At 39.5% G+C, this 20,993-nt stretch overlaps 1 protein-coding gene across 1 annotated transcript in view; it reads right to left on the bottom strand.

The window, feature by feature from the left end:
* Nucleotides 1-20,993, bottom strand: part of CERS6 (ceramide synthase 6) — a 296,631-nt gene that overhangs the window by 206,850 nt on the left and 68,788 nt on the right. The window contains exon 2 of the mRNA XM_004577090.2: nucleotides 9,835-9,940. Coding sequence (XP_004577147.1) covers nucleotides 9,835-9,940 — 106 coding nt within the window. The remainder of the gene's footprint in view (nucleotides 1-9,834; nucleotides 9,941-20,993) is intronic.

Genomic DNA, 20,993 nt, shown 5'->3' with positions numbered 1-20,993 from the left:
AATAAAAAGAACATACATCAACTTGTTCAGAAAATATTTTCAATGCACAAAAGAGGAAAAGTCCTTTTGTGCAGACGTTTGAATTTGGTCCTTTTTTACAACTGATCTCTTTGGACCATGTTCCTCCGTCCTCCCCAACACACAGAAAATTATATTTTTTCTGCAATAAACCTATTATACCAAATATTATCCAGTTGTTTCCTATCCTAGTCTCTGTAGTTCTAACTCAGTAGTCTGCAAAATAAACTTTAGCTCCCAGGTCTGGGGGCTGTATGTACAGGACTGGGTAGCTATATCCATCCAAGAACTCAAACTTCATCATCACACAGTAGAAAGGTGTCTTTATAACAGGTGGCACAACCTGCAAAGTGAGCACTACCTAAACCCTGCAGAAGTGAGCACTACTCCTCAAAAAAATTAACCCAGTCCCTTGAGAAAGGCATTAGCCCGTTTCAATGAGCTCATCACCTCTTAAAGACGCCCCCCCCTCGTTCCCCAGCTCTCCAAATGGTTATGCCAGGAATAAACTTCAACGTGAGCTTTGGAGGAAAGCACGCGCACACGCACACACACACAATGACGCCCAGATAACAGACACACTCATTTTCCCTCTGTGCTTGGCAATTATAACACTAGTATTTGTATATGTTTGCTTCTCCCTCAATTGGTTTAGTTGACATTCTATTAAGAAAATTCAATCGATAAAGCGATTTCAACAAAAATGCTTTAGCTCTATAGTTTTGCTGACATTACTTTTGAGCTTTATCTTTACCAGTTTCTCTTTTCTGCTTATCTCCACTCATTTGGCTGTTTTTCTAACATTTAACTCTACAGTTAATTTCTTGTCATATGCATGAATTTTTTAACTGAGCACTACTTTGGCACAGTGCTTTCTCTTTTATAAAAAAAAAAAAACTAACATTTATTTACTTATTTATTTGAAAGGCAAAGTAACAGGGAGAGGAAAAGCGAGAGAGAATTCCATTTGTTGGCTCACTTCATAATTGGCTGCAACAAACAGGACTTAACTAGAAGCCAGGGAATTCAGGCGGACCACATGGGTGGCAGGGACACAGGACTTGGATCGCATCCACTACCCTTCCCAGGTATGTTAATAGAGATCCAAGTAGAGTAGCTGGGAATCTGATCAGTACTTGGATATGATACGCCAGAGTCATAGGCAGCTCATGCTGCTGTGATACAATGCTAGACCCATGCTTTTGCTACTGCTTTAGAAATATTCTAGATGATACTTTTATCCAAGAGGTGATTAAAATAGCATTTCTAAATTTTCAAAAGGCAAAATTTTTTTTAAATTTTTTCTTTTTAATTTCTAAAATTATGTCTAATTTAAAAATGTATTATAACATAGTGTCATTTGTAAATATTCAATAGACACTTAAATTTTTTACAACCCGAATCTAAGGCACTAAATGTATTCAGCTCTTTCTCCTTAACTCTGTATATTAGAATGTCTATATTCTTGAGTAGGCATTGTGGATTAGTGGGCTAAGTTGCTACTCTGGATGTTCACATCCCATTCAGAGTGCCAGTTCAGCTCCCTTTACGTAAATTTCCTGAGAAAAGTGAATGATAGCTCAAGAACTTGAGTTCCTACTATGTATGGGGCAGACCTGGGTGAACTTCCTGGCTCCTGATTCAGTCTGACCAAGTCCTAGCTGTTGCAGGGAGCTGAAGAGTAAACAATGGTGAAAATCTTCTCTCTGATCTCTCTCTGTGTCACTCTTAAAAAGAGAGAGAGAGAAAATGTCTATATTCTATTTTGCAATTTGATCATCATTTCTGCCATAACCAGTAAAGTTTGTTACTATTATATTTCTGTTTTGCCTTTATTTCCTATTATTATTATACAGACACTGAATTCTATGTATGTATATTCATTACTATTTAACTTCATTATAAATTATATCTTGTGGCAATAAAAAGCATCCCATCTTTATTTCAGTGAACGCTTTTATGTTTACCTAGATATTTTCACCATGCTCTGATTTTGACTATTTTAAACCACTTGGTCTTTCGGAGTCTCTTGTATACTTTACCTGTGCTTGAAGATGCTTGCTAGGGATCCTATATCAAATTACACAAGCCTGGGGGCTAAAAGAAATGGGCTCAAAGAAATGGGGGCTTAAAGATGGGCATTGAGAAATTTATGTGTCATGCTTCTGGAGGCTGGATGTCCCAGATTCCAGTATCAGAGCACTGGAAGGGAAGGATTTATCCCAGACCTCTCTCTGTGACTTATAAACGACAACTCTTCCTGTGTCTTCAGAGGCACTCTGTTTTCCCTCCCATCTATCCATGTCCAAATGCCCTCTACGCACAAGGACTCCAGTATTACTGGATTAAGAACCCCAATAACCCTACTTTAAATTGGTTACATTATGAAGACTATCTCCAACTGAGATCACAGTTTAAAAACACAGTAAGTCATGATTTCAATGCAGAAAGTAACAAGGGGTCACAATTCCACCCAAGCAGAAACCCCCAGCTGGAACAGATTTTATTAGGTGAATGAAACCCACTAATCCACTTGTAATGTACTAATATGATTGATTACTTTTGTGTAGGCCTCTCCTTTATGGTCTACTTTCTGCTGGGATGATTGTTAAAAACAAGCAAACAACAACAAAAACATATAACCATGTGCTTTTCTTTATCCTTCCTTAACAACATAATTTTTTTCTGGTGGTTATCAGCATAAATCTCTCTTCTGCTTTGTTCCCCTAACTAATAATTTGGTATGCGCAATTTTTAAAGGACACATGACTTTCTCTGTCTTCCTGCTTTCTCTTTCACCACCCAACACTGGTCAATAATATTATCTTCCTCATTGTTAACTCTTGTACTATCCAACATGTTTCCTTGGCTTATCAGCTTTAAATGATGGGCTTTGGCGCTCAACTAGTAGACCATTAGAGATTACACAATCAGTGAATTTTGGCGCCTCCCATCTTCCTTCCTTTCCCCTCAGTTCCAGTGACATGTAGTATTTCTGCAAAGTAAAAATGTAGAATGTTAACAATCTGTTCTATTTTCATACCTCATTCTGTCTTAGACCTACGGCTTAAATATAGTCAAAACTCATAAACCTTCCTAATAAGCTCTAAGTTAGATAAAATTATCAATTCAATACTTCACTCAGAAAAACTCATGGAACAATTTGCCTAAATTTTTTCATGTTCATGAGTTTGTTGCCTTTGCACAATAGAAGTTATTCGCCTAGATATAAAATTCAGTCCACATTTTCCTCAGAAATACTAAAACTTCTGCTACAGCAAAGCCTGAGGTCACGTGGCATAAAGTCATTTGATTTTCTTTTTAGCTACTCCAAAAATATCTTCTTTCAATTTATTCTGCTTAATAATTCTAATAGCATAAATCTTAGTGTTGAAATTTCTGGATCATTTTTAATGCATTTCTATTAACATCAAAGTTAAACTATTCAGGGGAAATTTCTTGAATAATAACTCAGTATTTGTTTTAATTCATTGCTCTATTTCATCTTCCCTAAGGGACTTAAATTACAGACTTGCTGGATCTGCTTGTCCTGAGTATTTAAGCTTTATTTCTTTTAAAGATTTATTTATTTCAAAGTCAGCATTAGAGTCAAAGATTTATTTATTTTGAAAGTCAGCATTATAGAGAAAGAGAAGTAAGTCCTCCATCCATTGGTTTATTCCCACTTAGCTGCATTGGCCAAGGCTGGACTACACTGAAGGTAAGAACTTTATACGGATCTCCAATATGACTAACAGGGGCTCAAGAAGACACCTGGGCAATCCTTCACTGTTTTTTCCAGGTCATTAGCAGGCAGGTGGACCAGAAGTGGAGCAGCCAGGACATGAACCAGCATCAGTATTGGATGCCACCTTCATAGGTGGTGATTTTATCCACTACATCACAACACTGGTTATCTGCATATCTAAATTTACACCTTTTTTCTTGTTTGTTTCACTTACTCCATTTTGCCCTGTTGCCTGTGCTCTCTGCAGTTTTCTATCTTCTTGTGTTCTTTCAAACTTTCCTTTTTTGTGTTTTTCTGACACTCTACAGATTTACATTTCTTATTATTTGCTACAGGCAGTGCAGTCACAGAGAGCCTCACATAAAGGAGGACCCACATTTGCACATTAAAGCTTTGTGGCTACCATCCTGATATTTTTTCTTAATTTTACCATGCACTCTGTTTGTAAGTGAAGTCCAACAGGGCCATGCTGCACATGCGAGAGGTTGCAGCTTAACCTACATCCAGGCCTGTTACTTCTTCCAGATCGGTTCTCAGTTGCCCATTATTAAAACCCAACATCTACCTGCCATCCTGTCTTTCACCTATCTGGGGATTGCTGCTGCCTTCAACCCACAGCATGGGACTCAGCTCAAGCAAGCAGAGTGGTAAGATTGGGTGTGTACTCCCTAAGGTGCCCAGAGGCAGTCATCCAATGGGCAGTGGCTCATCAGAGTGAGCTCTTGCTCGCCCTTGATCCTGATACATAGGCTACAGGGCCCTTGGAGAACACCTGGCCACCATGGACTGGAACAGTGGAGTTGCAGAGAGGGAAGAGGTCTACCCCGACTTTTGTATCAAGTGATTCAAGGTAGTGTATCAGACATTGGCTGGGGTTAAAAAAAAATGTGGGGGATTCAGTAGACGGTGGGCTGAATTTTCATTTGAACACAGTAAGAGACTCCAGGCATCCACATGATATTCCCACTTGCCCATGAGTATAACCCATGTTCAAGGGGGTATAACATTTCACAGCAGAAGAAAAGCACTTTGACAGGGTAGAAGAGAGAGGAAAAGGGAGGAAAAGGGCATCGTATTTTTGCCCCTTGGATGGCATTTTTCTCATGCTTTTGGAACAAGAGGTAACACAGCTTCACTCTGCATATGGGTACCATACACTATGATTTTATGCTTTTCTTTTTTGAGGGAAGGAAGATAACTAAGCCCTTCTAACAAGGTCCCTCAGAACCATGGCCAAAGCCAGCCTACTGGATGATCACTCAAACACATCCTTGCCCCTTTGATCCAGCGCACCACCCTGACTCTTCCCATTCTGGTCAATTGCACTGTTACATTTTCATCTCACAAATAAGACCAGAGAACTTCAAAGAACACAAGGAAAAACGGTTTCAACTTTTGCTGTTTTTATATTTAAAACATGAGGCTTCTGTTTCAATCATGTGAAAACTTGCAAAGGAATCACCTTGGAAACCAAAAGAACATGATCATTAAAATCAGCTCAGAAGCAAAGAATCTTCAGAGCAGTCCACCTGACTGCAAACCTTTTCATTACCTTTATGGAGGAACTTCTCCCAAAAACACTATAAACATAAGGCAAGGGAATTAAAAAGTTCACTGAAGGACTTCTAGAGGGAGGCATAAAATTGGGTAGGAAACTCTCTTTGTTATTCATTTAGAATACAGTGTGTGGAATGTATTCACAAAGATAATACAAATATGTTGTAATCACATTAAACATGAATCTAACAATGAGCCCTTACAATTATACTTCTAAGAGAACTTTTTGCTGTAGTACAGTAATACAACTAACCAATAATGTAAATTTTTCTTAATAGGTTCTTACATTTTGTACCACAGGATATGTGTTCCCAAAGGTCTGAAGTTTGCTCATCTAAAATCAATGAAACTACAAGATGAGCATCTCCTAAAACTCAATTCAGGAGAATCAAGATGGTGGAATAGGGTAAGGACACGTTTAAACGGACAGAAAATCATTTAATCAGGATGAAGTACAGAGGACATATTCCAGGAAACAGGAAAGGACAGAATAACAGCAGAGGGGTACCTGGAGACTGACAGACACAGGAAAGCAGTGGGCACAACGGTGTGGTGTTTCAGTGACTGATAATCCAGCGGCATTCAGCTAATGGCCATCTGAACTCCACCAGCAGCCGGAACTCCACCAGCAACCAGGTGGGAAGGGACTTTCACTGGGAGCTTGGGAGGTAAACCCAGACAAAGAACTGTCCATCCTGCTGGTCCATTTGATTTGACCAGGAGCAGAGACAGAGCAGCAGATCCCAGACAGGCAGTGCGAGAACAGGGTGGATTTCACAGCCCAGTCAGCCCCCTAGAGCCGAATTGGGCACCATTTTGCATAAGGAGGCAAAGGCAAGGGAAAGGATTGAGCATGCGCTGAGCTGGGGGTGAACTTATTTCTGACTCAGTGAACTGCAGCAACATGATATTCTACAGTACCGCCCGGGGCAGGTCTAGGTAGCCCTCAGACCTGACTGCCAACAGATCAAGAACTCTAGTAGGAGTATGTCAGGTGCCATTTTGTACACTGTGGCAATAGCTTTAGGACTGCAAGGGACAACAGTGAACTGCGCATGTGCTGAGCTGGCGAGAACTCACTGAGCTCAGTGGATTGCACTGGTCCTGCAGGAAAATAATACCGACTGTGGTATCGTACTGGTCAAAATAGGTCCGTGTGGCACCCAGACCTAACGTCCAACAGGTTCCGACAAGATCAGCACCACCAACAACCTAACTATATAGGACACATGGTGTCTCACTAATCCTGGGAAATGCTCCAACCGGAAGTAGGATAAAGGTTGCAGAGACAACGGTGCAGCCTCAGCACAGTATCACAGGAGGTAGAGGGTGGTGAGCCAGGAGCTAGGCCTGTGGAGACTACAGTGGAAATCTAACATAAGAACTCAGAGCTGGAACTCGCTGGAGGTTGTGGCACAAGTGGCTGCAAGCAAAGAGTTGTGTACCAACTGCAATAAGTAAAACTGCATTGTAGACCTGTGGGTGACACAGCCTAGAAACCTGCCCCAAGGAGAAGATTCTGCTAACCAGTGCAATGAGCAATAGCAAAAGAAGAGACAATGGCACAATGAATATTACTGAAAACTCCCCTGCAAAGGAGCAAAACTTATGCCAACCTCAGAGTTAACTGAGGAAGTCATCGAGAAAATGGGGCACACAGAATTCATAAGACTCATTTTAAAGATTCTGATAAAAAATGAGAAACACATACAGGAGTTCAAAGAATTTAAGGAAGCAATAAAGCGAATCAAGGCTGATATGTTAGAAATGAAGAACACAGTAGGGCAAATTAAGAGTACAATGAAGAGTCTCCAAAATAGAATGAAGCAAGCAGAAGAAAGAATCTCAGAATTGGCAGATATTTCCTGTCATCAGGGAGAAGCAAACAAAAAGCTGGAAGCAGAGCTGGATCAGGCCAAAAAAAGTATTCAAGAATTGAAAGACACTCTTAAGAGGTCAAATATAAGAGTTATGGGAGTCCCAGAAGGTGCAGAAAGAGAAGCTGAGTTTGCAAATGTATTTAATGAAATAATAAAGGAAATTTTCCCTAATCTAGAGAAAGAATTGGGAAACAAGATCCAGGAGAGGCACAGAACTCCCAACAGGCTTCATCAAAAGCAATCTTCACCAAGACACATGATCATCAAGTTCTCTTCAATTGAACATAAGGAAAAGATCCTTAAATGTGCACGTGAAAAAAATCAATTGACATATAAAGGAATGCCAATTAAACTCACAGGAGATCTCTCACAGGAAACTCTACAGGCAAGAAGAGAATGGAGTGATATATTCCAGATTCTAAAATAAAAAAAATTGTCGGGGTAGGATAACATATCCAGCAAAGCTTTCTTTTGTCTTTGAAAATGAAATAAAATTCTTCCACAGTCAAGAAAACTTAAAAGAATTTGCGTCTTCCAAACCTGCCCTACAAATGATAGTTCAAGATGTTCTCTTGGCAGAGAAGAGGAATAGCACCTACCAAAACCAAAGGCAAATGAGAAGAACATCCCACTAAAATGACAACAGAAGACTAAACCAATGAACAACCCATTCCTAAAATGACAGGACCAAAGTACCATCCATACATATTAAATTCTGAATGTAAATGGCTTAAGCTCAATCAAACTTCACAGATTAGTAGACTGGATTAAAAAACAAAACCCATCTATTTATTGTCTAGAAGAGACACACTTCACCAACAAAAATCAGCGGAAACTATATTGCATGGGTTTTATTGTTTTCTGTTAGTTTCATCTCTTCAAAACACTTCCTACTGATTAGATCATTCAATGACTCCTAGATCATACAGTGGCATCATTTTCTTCAAGAAGTTTCTTGAGTTTCATTTCTTCAGCTACACGTTAGTCATTTAGTAGCATGTTATTTAACTTCATGGTGTTGTTAATTTCTTTTTTCTCCCTGATGTTGATTTTGTTTTGTGGCTTTTCATTTAAGGGGATGTATAGTAGCTGTGTAATGGAGACTGTCATATCTAGTAATGTCATTTAACTTCATGGCATTGTAAATTTCTATTTTTCTTTCTATTGTTGATTTTGTATTACGATTTTTCATTTAAGGGGATGTACAGTAGCTGTGAAATAGAGACTAACATCCAGATGTGAGGATACAATGTAGTATGCATTTCTACTTCCAGACAAAGATGGACTTACAATGAAACTGTTCACTATATCCTGACAGTAGGATGCTGGACTCTCTGCCATTGTCCATGCCTGCAATGATGGACATATGACTGTGTATGAAGAACTATGTTTTAGTAATGATATAGAGGAACTAGGTGGGGGGGGAGGGAATTGGGAAAGGGATAAGGGAAATGCCAGGAGCTTATGGAACTGTATCATAAAATGATAATAATAAAATGTAAAAATAAAATAAAACTCAATTCATTCCACTCATCTTTCTAGCAGATACGTAAGAAACATTCGGTGCTTTCTTATACTTTTTCAGGGAAAATATTTTTTTAAAGGATGGGAGGAACCCTAGAGAATCTTGTCAAAAGACCAAAAAATAAGTATTTAGATATTTAAATACATCGTTGTAATACAAGAGACAACTAGTGGGGAGAGCGAGCAAGACAAATAGCAAAAGAGGAACTTCAGTTTGCTTAACACTGTCAAACCACACCTGAGAAGTCTGAGTAATTCTCCCAGGGAAACAAAACAGGAAAATGAGCCATTTCATATACGCCACATGGCACTTTTCACAATCTGAGTCATATCTCTTCTTTCTTTCTTGTGCAGGCAAAAGGAAGGTAAGGTTGGCAATAAATATGTGAAAGTAAGAGCATCACACATGAACTGTGTGTTTTGCTCTAAAACAGTCTTGGAATAAGGGCTCCTGACTTATATCCTTCTCCTGTCTTTGTCCTTAAGGATCCTGTGAAAGCCAGGGCAGAGGGGAGCAGGTTCTTTTCTTTCCAGTCCTGGTCAAGACTCTGAACTACTGCAGTGAGCATACCCCCTCTTCCTTCTTCAGTGAACCTATTCTTCACTTAGACTGCACCTGGACATAATGCAACATCGCTCACATGGCAACATCTTTCTTCTCCCGCTGTTGTCTTTTCATTGTTGTCCACACTGTTCAATTTACCACAGTATATGGACAAGGAAAGAAACACACATACAGGAATTATATTCTAAGACTCTGCCCAGTTACCCACACAAAGTCCCAGATAACCATTTTCAGCATTGCTCCAGGTCATATGAGAATAAGAGGCACAGAATGTGCCTAATCAAATTATTGCCTAATCAAATCTGTTCTTTACAGACAAGCAAATAAAATCAACTTGAGAAAGAACTCACAAGTTGAAAACATGCCCATCTCTATTCCGCATTTATGGCTTGGGCTTAATTACCATGCTGGCAGAGAACATGCTTACCAGCCTTAGACTGAGCACAACTCGATTTTCAAAATCCAAGAAAGAAAGCGTGAGATGACACTGCTCTAAGAACAGTGCTGCAGACAATGCACACCCAAGGGCAAGATGGACATACCTTCGTAATTGCAGTAAAGACCTTTTCCAAAATGGCATTCGGCTGGGCGATTTGTGGTCCATTGGCCTGAATGTTGAGGGCAATGGCACATGGTTTGGCTACAAATCTAAAAACAAACAAGAGTCAGAAGTTATTATCTACAGCTGCTCTTAACACCACCCATTACACATTACACAATTGTCCAGTACAGTGCTGGTAGGATCTCATGAGTGAGCTTTGTCAACAGCCATGTTGGTAACCATAAAGTAGACTTGACTTTTTCTCTCCTTCAGTCCCCCAGCAGTAACATTATAACGAGAAATCCTTTAAAACATGCAGATTTCCTGTCCTCAAATTATAATGAGATTCAGACTATCACATGACAATAAACAGGTATCAGTAGATTATGCAAATAAAACAAACTGATTTAAAAATTATATAACACATAGGCGTCACACTAACACATTCCAATAGTCTTGTCACATTTTAACAGTGAGATGCTGTTTACCTTGTTTGCAGAGAGAGGGCTTATGATCACTGATCATGTGGCACTTCTGGTATCTACACTATGTACTCTATATTAAGTCCAATCTCTACTACCTTCTTAGAATTCTCCACTTTAGGGCCCGGCGGCATGGCCTAGCGGCTAAAGTCCTCGCCCTGAACGCACCAGGATCCCATATGGGCGCCAGTTCTAATCCCGGCAGCTCCACTTCCCATCCAGCTCCCTGCTTGTGGCCTGGGAAAGCAGTCGAGGACGGCCCAAAGCTTTGGGACCCTGCACCCGTGTGGGAGACCCGGAAGAGGTTCCTGGTTCCTGGCTTCGGATTGACATGCACTGGCCCGTTTTGGCTCACTTGGGGAGTGAAACATCGGATGGAAGATCTTCCTCTCTGTCTCTCCTCCTCTCTGTATATCCGGCTTTCCAATAATAATAAATCTTAAAAAAAAAAAAAGAATTCTCCACTTTGTGTTTATTTGCTTTTTTTCTCATTAAAGAACTGAAGGATGTCAAACAGCACAATATCCCAGACCGACTTAAAAGCCTAGAGTGTCAGGATCCCATACGGGCACCAATTCAAATCCCCGTGGCCCCGTTTCCCATCCAGCTCCCTGCTTGTGGCCTGGGAAAGCAGTTGAGGGTGGCCCAAACCCTTGGAACCCTGCACCTGCATGGGAGACCTGGAAAAGGCTCCTGGTTCCTGACTTCAGATTGGCACAGCTCCAGCTGTTTCAGTCACTTGTGGAGTGATCAACTCCCGAAAATCTTTTCTCTGTCTCTCCTCCTCTCTGAATATCTGAATTTCCAATTAAAAACAAACAAATAATTTTTTTAAAAGTCTAGCATGTTTATAGGCACAAGTAGGATGTTTCTACCTTAAGTCAATGTCTATGTCGAGAACGATAAAAAGACTGAGCCTCGATTCTGGTCTTATTTGATCTGTGAATGAATCTCCGAAGGAGGACAGGCGGAATGTGGGAGGTCTCAAGCTACGGTGAGAGCTCTAACAAAATGGCATTAAAAAGAAAAAGTATCTACAACTTCAGGGTTGTCTTAGACTAAATGCTCAAGAAAAAAAGTTCTGTAAATACTCATTTTCAGAAGTAACATTTGCCATTTTCTACTAACACAAATAAACTTAATATTGTATGAAAGCATTACCCAAGTTAATTCAGTACTGGCCAGACGTAACAACCAGCAAATACACAAAACAGATCACAGGTAAATTTTTGATTAAATTTAGTAACATAACAGCCAATGTGATTAAAGTACAGTAGACATACAAAGCTTTTGTGTAAGCAGAATTAATGAAGTTTACATTCAAGTATCAATACCATACCACCTCCTACTTCAAGTAGAAGTGAAGCAATTCATTTCAAAGAAAAATGGAATATTGCACATGTAGAAACCTATTTACAAAGAAAATGTGATATAACACCTATTCTATGGGGCTGTCCTGACAAGGTTGGGCAGAAAGAACATTCACTCTCTTCTAATCAGTAAATCACACTGGAATATCTCCAAACCTTCCACATTCTCAATTCTTTTTTTTTTAAGGCTTACCTACCTATTTGAGAAACAGAGAATTAGAGCATTCACCTGCTGGTTCACTTGCCAAATGCCTACCATGGTGAGGACCAGGCTTCAGTCAAAGCCAAAGCCAGCAGCTGATAACTCATTCAAGGTCTCTCACACGAGCGGCAGAAACCCAATTACAGGAAACACCCCTGCTGCCTTGCACACACTGCATCAGCAGAAAATTTAAATCAGGAGCTGGTATCAGTTATCAAACCCAGACATTCTGCCTTGGGACACACGCACCCCAGTCACTAGGCTAAACACATTCGCAATTCTCTTACTTAAATGTCTCTGAGTCCCAATCTGTGTCCCAACCTTCTTGATCAAAAGTATAACCTTTCTCTAATGATCCTGAGTGTTCACGATAAACAACAGTCATGGAGCTGTTGCTCTAGTTACAGCTATCCTGGGAAAAAATGGAATTTAATGGGCATGAGCACAAGAAGGCATCTAGAAGGAGTTTTCTTGACACAGTAGCATGATTTGTGGTTATCTTTCTTCTCACCACAAGGTATAGTGAGGTGTAGACAAGATTCAGCAAAAGTAAAAACTAAGGTAAATGGGTACTATCAGTCTGATGTGAAGGAAACAATCAACTCTTCCAATTGGTTTCCTTCCAAATTGACTTTCTCCCAGCTCTTTCTTAACACCCTCACTTTCACAACTTTGGGACATTATGTTCAAATTCCCTTTTGAATTTTGTCATCATACTCCTTATGGCAACCTGATCTGATACAAACTTTTTCTAAATAGTGAAGTGTTCAATTATGATTGTATCCTGGTATACCCCCATGACAATGCTGGGTCATGCACAGGACAGAATAACGAAATTTGGTCAACTGATCAGTTTCAGCAAGCATATTTTCACTATTGCTGCTATGGTATTGAAAGTTGCTGAAAAGTAAATGAACTAGAGCGTTCCCAAGCTGGCCTTGTCTGGTGCCCCATAACTGTGTGGATCGGCAGTAAGGGAATCCAGAAAGTTGCTCAACAGAATCTCTTTATTAGCAACTTCCTCACCTCTGCTCTCACCCTCCAGCCACTTACCAAAGCATTACAAAAAAAAAAAAAAAAAAAAAAAAAAAACCAGAGCTAATACCTCCAAATCCTTCTGTTTAAGCTCAAACCACATTTTCAGAACTTAAATCACAAAAAGAAAAGCATTGGAATCTTAAAAAAAAATGTCAATCTGCAAACTTACCAACTTTTGATCACAGGAGCTATCAACTAAATCTTATGTTTTGTGAAGAGTTTTTTTTTTTTTTTTTTTTTTATAATCCATTTTATTGTATTGTTGTTGACAATCTTTACATAGTTAACTATAGTTGAAGGAAAATCAAGAAAGAGAAGAAAAAAAAAAAAGGTTCAGGGGGATAGGGAGGTGGGCAATGCTATTATGTCCATATTGTTTCCATCATGTATCTGAGGTAAAAGGGGATATTAAGGGAGAAGCCCCACCCGGTTTCCCGCCCAGCCCAAGTCCCGGATGTGGGGCATGCTCTGAGATATGTGCTCAAGTGGAGTTAATAGTTCTCCAGTTATGAGTCACTGCCAGTTTCGCTCGATGAGGTGGTCCACTGATTGATATGGTCCATCATGAAGTCTCCATTTGTCCCATATTTCGCTGCCAACATGTAGCTGAGATGAATGATTGTCCTATTCTGTCTTCTGTCTTTTCTTGGTTAGAATTCTGAGTCCAGCAGTTCAAGTGGGGAGATCTCCAAAGATACTTTGAGGTATTCCCAGACCAGATTCTTGTATGTTCTAGCAAGCACAGGGCCCGGCACAGTCCATCACCCTGATCAGCTGGTGGTTGCAATTGCTGTGTTGGTTCTGTTTTCAGTCCCGAGTTGCACTGGAACCAATGGGTGTTGCAGTCCAGTCTGGTTCGGCCCTTACATCAACCAGTGGGAGCTGCAGCCTAGTCGGGGCGACCCACAATAACCCCCACCAAGCCTGCCCCCTACCCTGGTTTGCCAATTTGTGTAGCAGAAGACCAGTCTGTCCCCCATCCCATTTGGCTCTGGTACTTGTCAATGGATATTAAAGCTTAGTTCTATCTAATCGACTCAACCATCCAGCCCTCACAGATGTTGTTGAGTGCCTCTGTCTAGCCATCCCAGCCCCCGTCCTAGTTTTCATGCCCTCCCACGGGAATAGTGACCCAAGAAGGGGGAACCCACTTTTTCCCTCCCAGGTCTCTCTGTCCCGGTTTATGCACTCTTGTGAAGAGTTTTTTAAAACAATGCCCAGGGCCAGCACTCAGGCTAAGCTGCTGACCCACTTGTAATCCAGCCCCTGATAATGCACCTAGGAGAAGCAGCAGAAGAGAGCCTGAACACTCATGTCTTCCTATTCACCTGGATGAAGCTCCTGGCTTTGGATCGGCTCAGCACTGACCACTGTGGCTACTTGGGGAATGAACCAGTGGATGGAAGATATTTCTCTCTGTCTCTCTTCTCTGTATGTCTAACTTTCCAATAAAAATAAAAATAAATCTTAAATATATATTTTAAAAAGAATTAATCCTCTACTCCTCCATCTTCTCATATGTAGGAAATTACAGTAATCCCATATGGATATGCATGTGTATATACAAATGAATTTATGTGAAAAGATATTATCACATCATCTCTGTGTCTAAAATCTTTGACATGAGCCACATAGGGATTTTAGATTCTTTCATTGACACACCATGACTTTCCTGGGCCCAGAAACCCACTGGTTTCAGTTACGCTCTGCCAAGCCCTGTGTATTCAAATAGTTCTGAAAGCACCGAACAGAAAAACGGAAGGAGGGGAGTAGAGAAGGGAAGAGAGGAAAGGGGAGGGGATATGAAGAAAAATCACAGCAGGCAAAAGAGAAAACAGAGCTGAGTGGACTTGAATAACAGCCAACTCCCACGTCCAAATGTGTGCCCTCAATGTCCCCAGTCATGCCAGTATGCTTGTTAATGGCACCACATTCATGAACAAAATGGTTCCTGTTTGATATTTTGTTTTAGTTTTTTAAAATAAATAAATAAAGGCAGGTCCAATTTGCACAATGTAGAATGGCTACCCTTACTGTCGAGCCCTGGATCACACTGAGACCATGACAACAAAGCAGTTAGAATTCAGGCTTATTCACACCTGGCTTTGTCTCAGGGTGCAAACCATTATAGCTCCCCAGTGCATTTTGATAGCTCTTCATGGTGCACACTCCCCTCAGTGTAATCAATACAAACATGTGTCCTTCCCACACAAACTGGGATGCCCTGAGACCAGGGCCAGGCCTTGGAGGAAGTGTACATGTGCAGAGGCCAGCACATTGCCTCCTCTAATCTTCTCGCTGCCGGATGAGGTGGCATGATAAGGAGAGGGCACAGCAGAGAGCAGCTTCTGTCTGCAGGGAAGGTGAGGCAGGAGACTGTTCTCTTCCAGGCAGCACAGCATCATCAGAACCACATTCTGAGTCACTGATGATGTTAGAACATCTGAAGATTTTCCAGGAATGTGTATAAATGTGAGGAGTGACACATTTACTAGAAAGTAACCCAGTTCAAAGTTGAAGCTCCTTACAGTTCAAATGATCCATGACAAACATGCCTAATAGATAGAACTTCACTAATCCTCTGAATAGTTACTAAGCTATACACAATTTTATTTACATATCTGGCACACTGTAGGCATTCAATGAATTCTGGATGGACAAATGGATACATGGATGAACAGAAGGAATGGATGGATGGATGAGTGGTTGGATATAAAGAATAAGAAAGAATTCATCTAAAATAGTACTTTTGCTATCTTTTCCAAAGAAGCTAAGAGCCTTAATTTCCTGGAACATCCACATTTTCTCAGGGTTATTTGGGAATCACAGGGTGACTGACCATTCCAATATCAAAAGGCATGCATTTTAATCTAAATTGTTGCCATGATATCAAAGTTGTCCGCACAAATCGTTGGTACAGGCACCAGCAACACCTCTCCAGGTATTCTCTTTTCAATTTATGCAGTACAGAAAGTCAATTTCCAGGATTCAGAAACATATATTCCACAGGCAGGAAATTAATGACAAATCCTAACTGGAAGAAGAAAAGCATATCATTCTTATTTTTCTAGTAAGCATTCTTAATTGTATGAAAATACAGGTATTTTGTTTGTGCTTATTTTCTGAATATATGAATCAATGCCAGCATCATTTTTTCAAACAGTATATTACATGGAAAATACCTGAGACCCAACTGATGCAATTTCATCAACTACTGCCACACTCCATTGGAGAAAAGCTGGACTTTGTGTTTCATAATATTCTGGCTCTAACAGAAATAAGTTCACAAAAGCCATCTTCCTTTCTCCTTCTCTCCCCTTTTCCCTTTCTCTCTCTGTCTCCACAAATACACTATTCTCTCACCTACAAACACTATAGTTAAAAGGAAATATGCACTTTCCAGCTTTGATAATCACTTCTACCAGGAACTGTCCATTTAATTACTTTAAAAAAAATCAAAGGAAGCAGAATTGTATTCAAAAGATCAAACAAGTATAAAAATTTTTCATGTCCCATATTTTAAAAATATAGTTATGATCTAAGCATTGAAAACTACTAGCCTCAGTTTAAAAAGCAAAGAAAACACCTAAGATGTTTTTACTTTTCAATTCTATTTATTTGTATGTTAAATTTGAGTTAAACGTCTGCACAGAGAACTGGGCAGTGTTGTGCTAAGAGGTGCATGCAAAACATGAAGTGACCCTTGCACTCAAAGAAGTCTACAATTTGGAAAAGCAAACAATTTTTAAAATCTAAATGTAAGGTAAATTCCATTTTCTAAATATTTTAAAACATTTAGTCCTTTTCAGTGAGGAGCATGGCCGGAGACTTTGAGTCCATTTTTATAAAGACTCATTTATTTATTTGAAAGTCAAAGTTACCGAGGGAAAAGACAAAAATACAGAAATATCTTCCATTCATGGGTTAACTTCTCAGATGGTCAGGACTGGGCCAGGCAGAAGGCAGGAACCAGGAACTTTAGCAGGATACTGATCTACTGATTGGCCATTAGCAAAGAGCTGGATCAAAAGTGGAACAGTTGGGACATGAACCTGATATGGGGAATGCCATATCACAGGTGGCAGCTTCACCCAGCAATGCATAATGTCCCCTGCCCCAAATCCTTTCTGGCTCAATTTCTGCACTTTCCAAAGTATAGTAAGTCTGTGAATGCAGCTACACAAACCTACACATGTGCAAAAATTGTTTAGAATTGAATAATCCACATAAGCGCACAAATAAGTACAAACAAAATGGGAAATGTAAAAGAGATAAGCACACTGTATCACTCTCTGGGTTGTGATTTCACAATATGGAGTTTCAAACATTATCATCAGGGAAAAATCAGATAAGATGTTTAGTAAATTTCTGACAGTTGTCTGTGCATGTACAACTACCTTAGTAAAGACATCAACTAAAACATAACTGCCAGGAGAGTTCTGCCTCTGACGTAGAAGAATGAAATCTTGCCAAACACACGTTTTCATCTTTAAAAACCATGCAACATGCTAATGCCACCAGCACTCCTCAACTAAACAAAATAAATAAAACACTCACCAACAGCTCTGGAGATAGAAAAAAAAACAAAAAACAAATAGACTTTGGAGGGGAGCCAGAAGTTGGGGCAACTAATGAACAAGAAACAAGCTCCTTATCTGTTGGTATGTTTATTTTGCAGCACTGCCCTGATGTCAGATACAATTAAAACAGCAGGTAAAACTCCAATAGCAAAACACACTCTTTCTCACTGCGGAAGCCAAGAGAAGGAGCCTGGGAAAATCAGAGAATGACTAAAGAACCAGGGAAGGGAAAAGTCCAGGCAAGAAACTCTAATTTTGTGTACAAATCTAGCAAGATTCTGGCTGACTTCTGAACCACAAATGTACAAGATAAACTGAGCACAGCTAGGAACTAAAGTTTCAAGGACTGATCCAAGACTGCAGGCATGAAAGGCTACACTTTGAGCCAAAGTAAACTGCCAAATAACCAAAACACTAACTTTTTCTCAGAGTGAAAGAAAAAAAAAAAAGGAACCCAGAGTCTACACAAATACAATAGATGTAAACCATGCTGATGAACAGCAAGGAAAGTATGGGAAAGACATGGGGAAAAAAGAAAATGCAGTGAATTGGAACCACGCAAGCTGAAAAACAGAGAAAGAACAGAAAAACAACCTGACTTTTGAGAACCTGTAAAACAATTTCAATCTAACAACATATGAGTCACAGAAAAGAGAGTCAGAATGGGGGGAAAAAATCCTAGAAATAACAGTTTACAACTTCTCAAATCTGATAAAAGATATAAACATACAGACTTGAGCAGCTTAAGAACCCCAAACAAGCAAATATGAAATCAGAAAGACTTCAACAGTTCATAAACAAATGAGGCCACAGGTAAAGAGAAAATACTGGAAGTCACCACACAAAAATAGCATGGTATAGTACAGAAAGAAATTAATTTCAAATATTGTGAAATGTTATCATCAAAGTTTATGAAATGGTCTCATCAAAATGTATGAAGGTTCGGCAACAGTGCAATAACCTCTTTACATTGCTGCCAGCAAAAGCATAAGCGAAACAAACAAAACCACATCCACTCAAAATTCCAAATCCAGCAAAATCATTCCAAAAAGAATGGAGGTGAAAGGAAGAATGTAAGAACCTGTAGCCCTGAAACTTCACTGCAAGCATAATAAAGAAAGGGACGGGTACTTGGCCTTTTGGCACTAGCTCTGATTCCAACTGCTTGCTACTGCAGACCCAAGGAAGCAGGGGTGTTGGTTCAGGTGATGGAGTTCTTGCCGCCCACAAGGAACCTTGGGTTGCATGCCAGGCTCAAGGTACAACTCCAGTAGGGTCTCAGCTGACTGTAAACTGGTAGGTACATTTCCCTCTCTATTCTCTATGTTCCTCCCAAATGAATCATTTTAAAAATGATGCTAAAGGAAGTTCTCTAGCTTGAAAGATGGCAAAACCAGACAGAAACATAAATCTTCAGAAATGAATACAGCATAAGAAATGAAAAATAGATTTGAAAATACAAAAGTACCTGAAGCTCTTTGAAATCAGTCAATTAATAAAAGGTAAAATAGATAAAGCCCATTGCAAGAAGTAGCCTACATCCAACTGTTTTTAAGTTTGTACTCTTTATGTTAAAAGTAAATGACATTTAAATGTGCTCAAAGTCTACTTATTTACATGTAAAATTGCTCAGAGATAATAAACCACTTGTGACATACAAAAGCAAGGAAAAAGTTACTAAAAGCTTAATCATGTTTATTGCCAGGTAATGGCAGTATGTAGTTGCTGCAACATTCTTTTTTAAAAATTTCTTCATATTCCGGTTCTTAAAATGAGACAATAAATTGTTATCACCCAAAATAAAATGAATATCTTTGAGAAAATAGAGATGAACATGACCACTATTATCCCAAGACAAAATCTCAATGATACAGAAGTCCAGTTGCTGAGGCTCAGACACAGCTGTGGTCCAGCTCATTCCGCACAGAACATTAAGTGGAATAAAAATAAATGTCAGCTCACTGCCTTGCCAGGTAGAATAAAAGATGGCATTCAAGTCAATGGAGTGGCACAAGCTATGAAACTATTCAACTTGGTGAAATTATTCCAAGAATACACCAAGAGCATGTGAAATGCCATCAGGAAAAAAAAAAATTGCTTCTGCCTCTGCCCGAAGAAGCCAGAGATCTCTTCTATTTCTTCATCTATACAATGAAATATCTCATGTTGGGAACTCTTCCTAAACCCCAGTCCTCTTCCGAGCACTCAGAGAGGACCACAGATCCAAAGGGTGGGAGGAGTGGCAGGCAGCATGGTATGCAGGCAGACACACAGTGGCAAGACAATCCCTTTAGACACAACTCCAGTCTCAGATGCACTACCCTGAGCTTGAAGCACTGGAAAACTGTTGAATATTTCTATGCTCCGGTAACTACCTTTATAGAATGGGAACAACAAATACATTTTAATAATTTTGTGCATTGACAGAATGAATGAAAACCCTACATCACATAGCTCAATATTGGCAAAATATTCAATAAACATTCTCCTCACATCTTGGTTACAAGAGATATACATATATGCTTGTTGTGCATATATATATATGTGTGTGTGTGTGTATGTGCATATGTATATGCTGTGTGTGTATGTGCATATGTATATGCCGTGTGTGTGTGTGTGTGTGTGTGTGTGTGTCCCAGTTGACAGCCTGTAACCCGTCATGAGAAAAGCCTATGAGGACATAAATTTGTCAAACAGCCACAAAATTTATCAGCACATTGTGTCACTTGCTCTGGTCTCTTTTCCCCAAGCCTGATTTTTCTTTAGATTCCTCAAAAATTTCCCTTAAATGATCAGGTAACCAATTTGTACATTTTATTGCAAATTTCTGTGACTCTACAATTATTTTGAGATAAAAAAACTTCCCTATTTTGGTTTTTCTAGACTGAAAATAGTTTTTTATATCACTCTTTGTTCTGAAATGTAAACCCACTTCCTCTTTTCTTAGCCGTGCTGAGATACTACAATTCTTGACTACCTCCAAGATTTGCAAACACCAAGTCACTTCTCTCTCCAGGAATGAACAACCCTAGAACCTCCTGTCACCCAATTTTTTCTTTTCTGACTTTATGTTTTCATTTTTTTCCATATTTTTAAATTTTGGTAAACTTTAAGGAAACAGAAAACACTTTCGGATGAAGGTTACCTTAACAGTCATTTGCAAAGACTTTTCTGTGGTAATCATTGTTTTTGAAAGATCTCAGGAAGCTTTCCGAAAACTATCACAAAATCTTCAATACCACTACTAAAGAAATCAGTCAGTATATTGATAGCAACTTCCCTTGAGAGGCAAATTAGACTGAACATCTATCACATGTCATACATCTCTGGTGGAAACCATGGAAAGCCAATGTTAACTTCAAGATCAAAACTGCTTCTCCTCACTACAGATTTTCAGGAACCTCAAAAAATAAATGTAGCCAGCCTTTAGATATTTTATCATAAATCCATCTCAACTATTCAATAAATACAGAATAAAATTTTTACAG

This window comes from Ochotona princeps, chromosome 5 (assembly GCF_030435755.1).
Source record: "Ochotona princeps isolate mOchPri1 chromosome 5, mOchPri1.hap1, whole genome shotgun sequence".
Classification (NCBI taxonomy): Eukaryota; Metazoa; Chordata; class Mammalia; order Lagomorpha; family Ochotonidae; genus Ochotona; species Ochotona princeps.
This window is presented reverse-complemented; position numbering and strand designations above follow the sequence as displayed.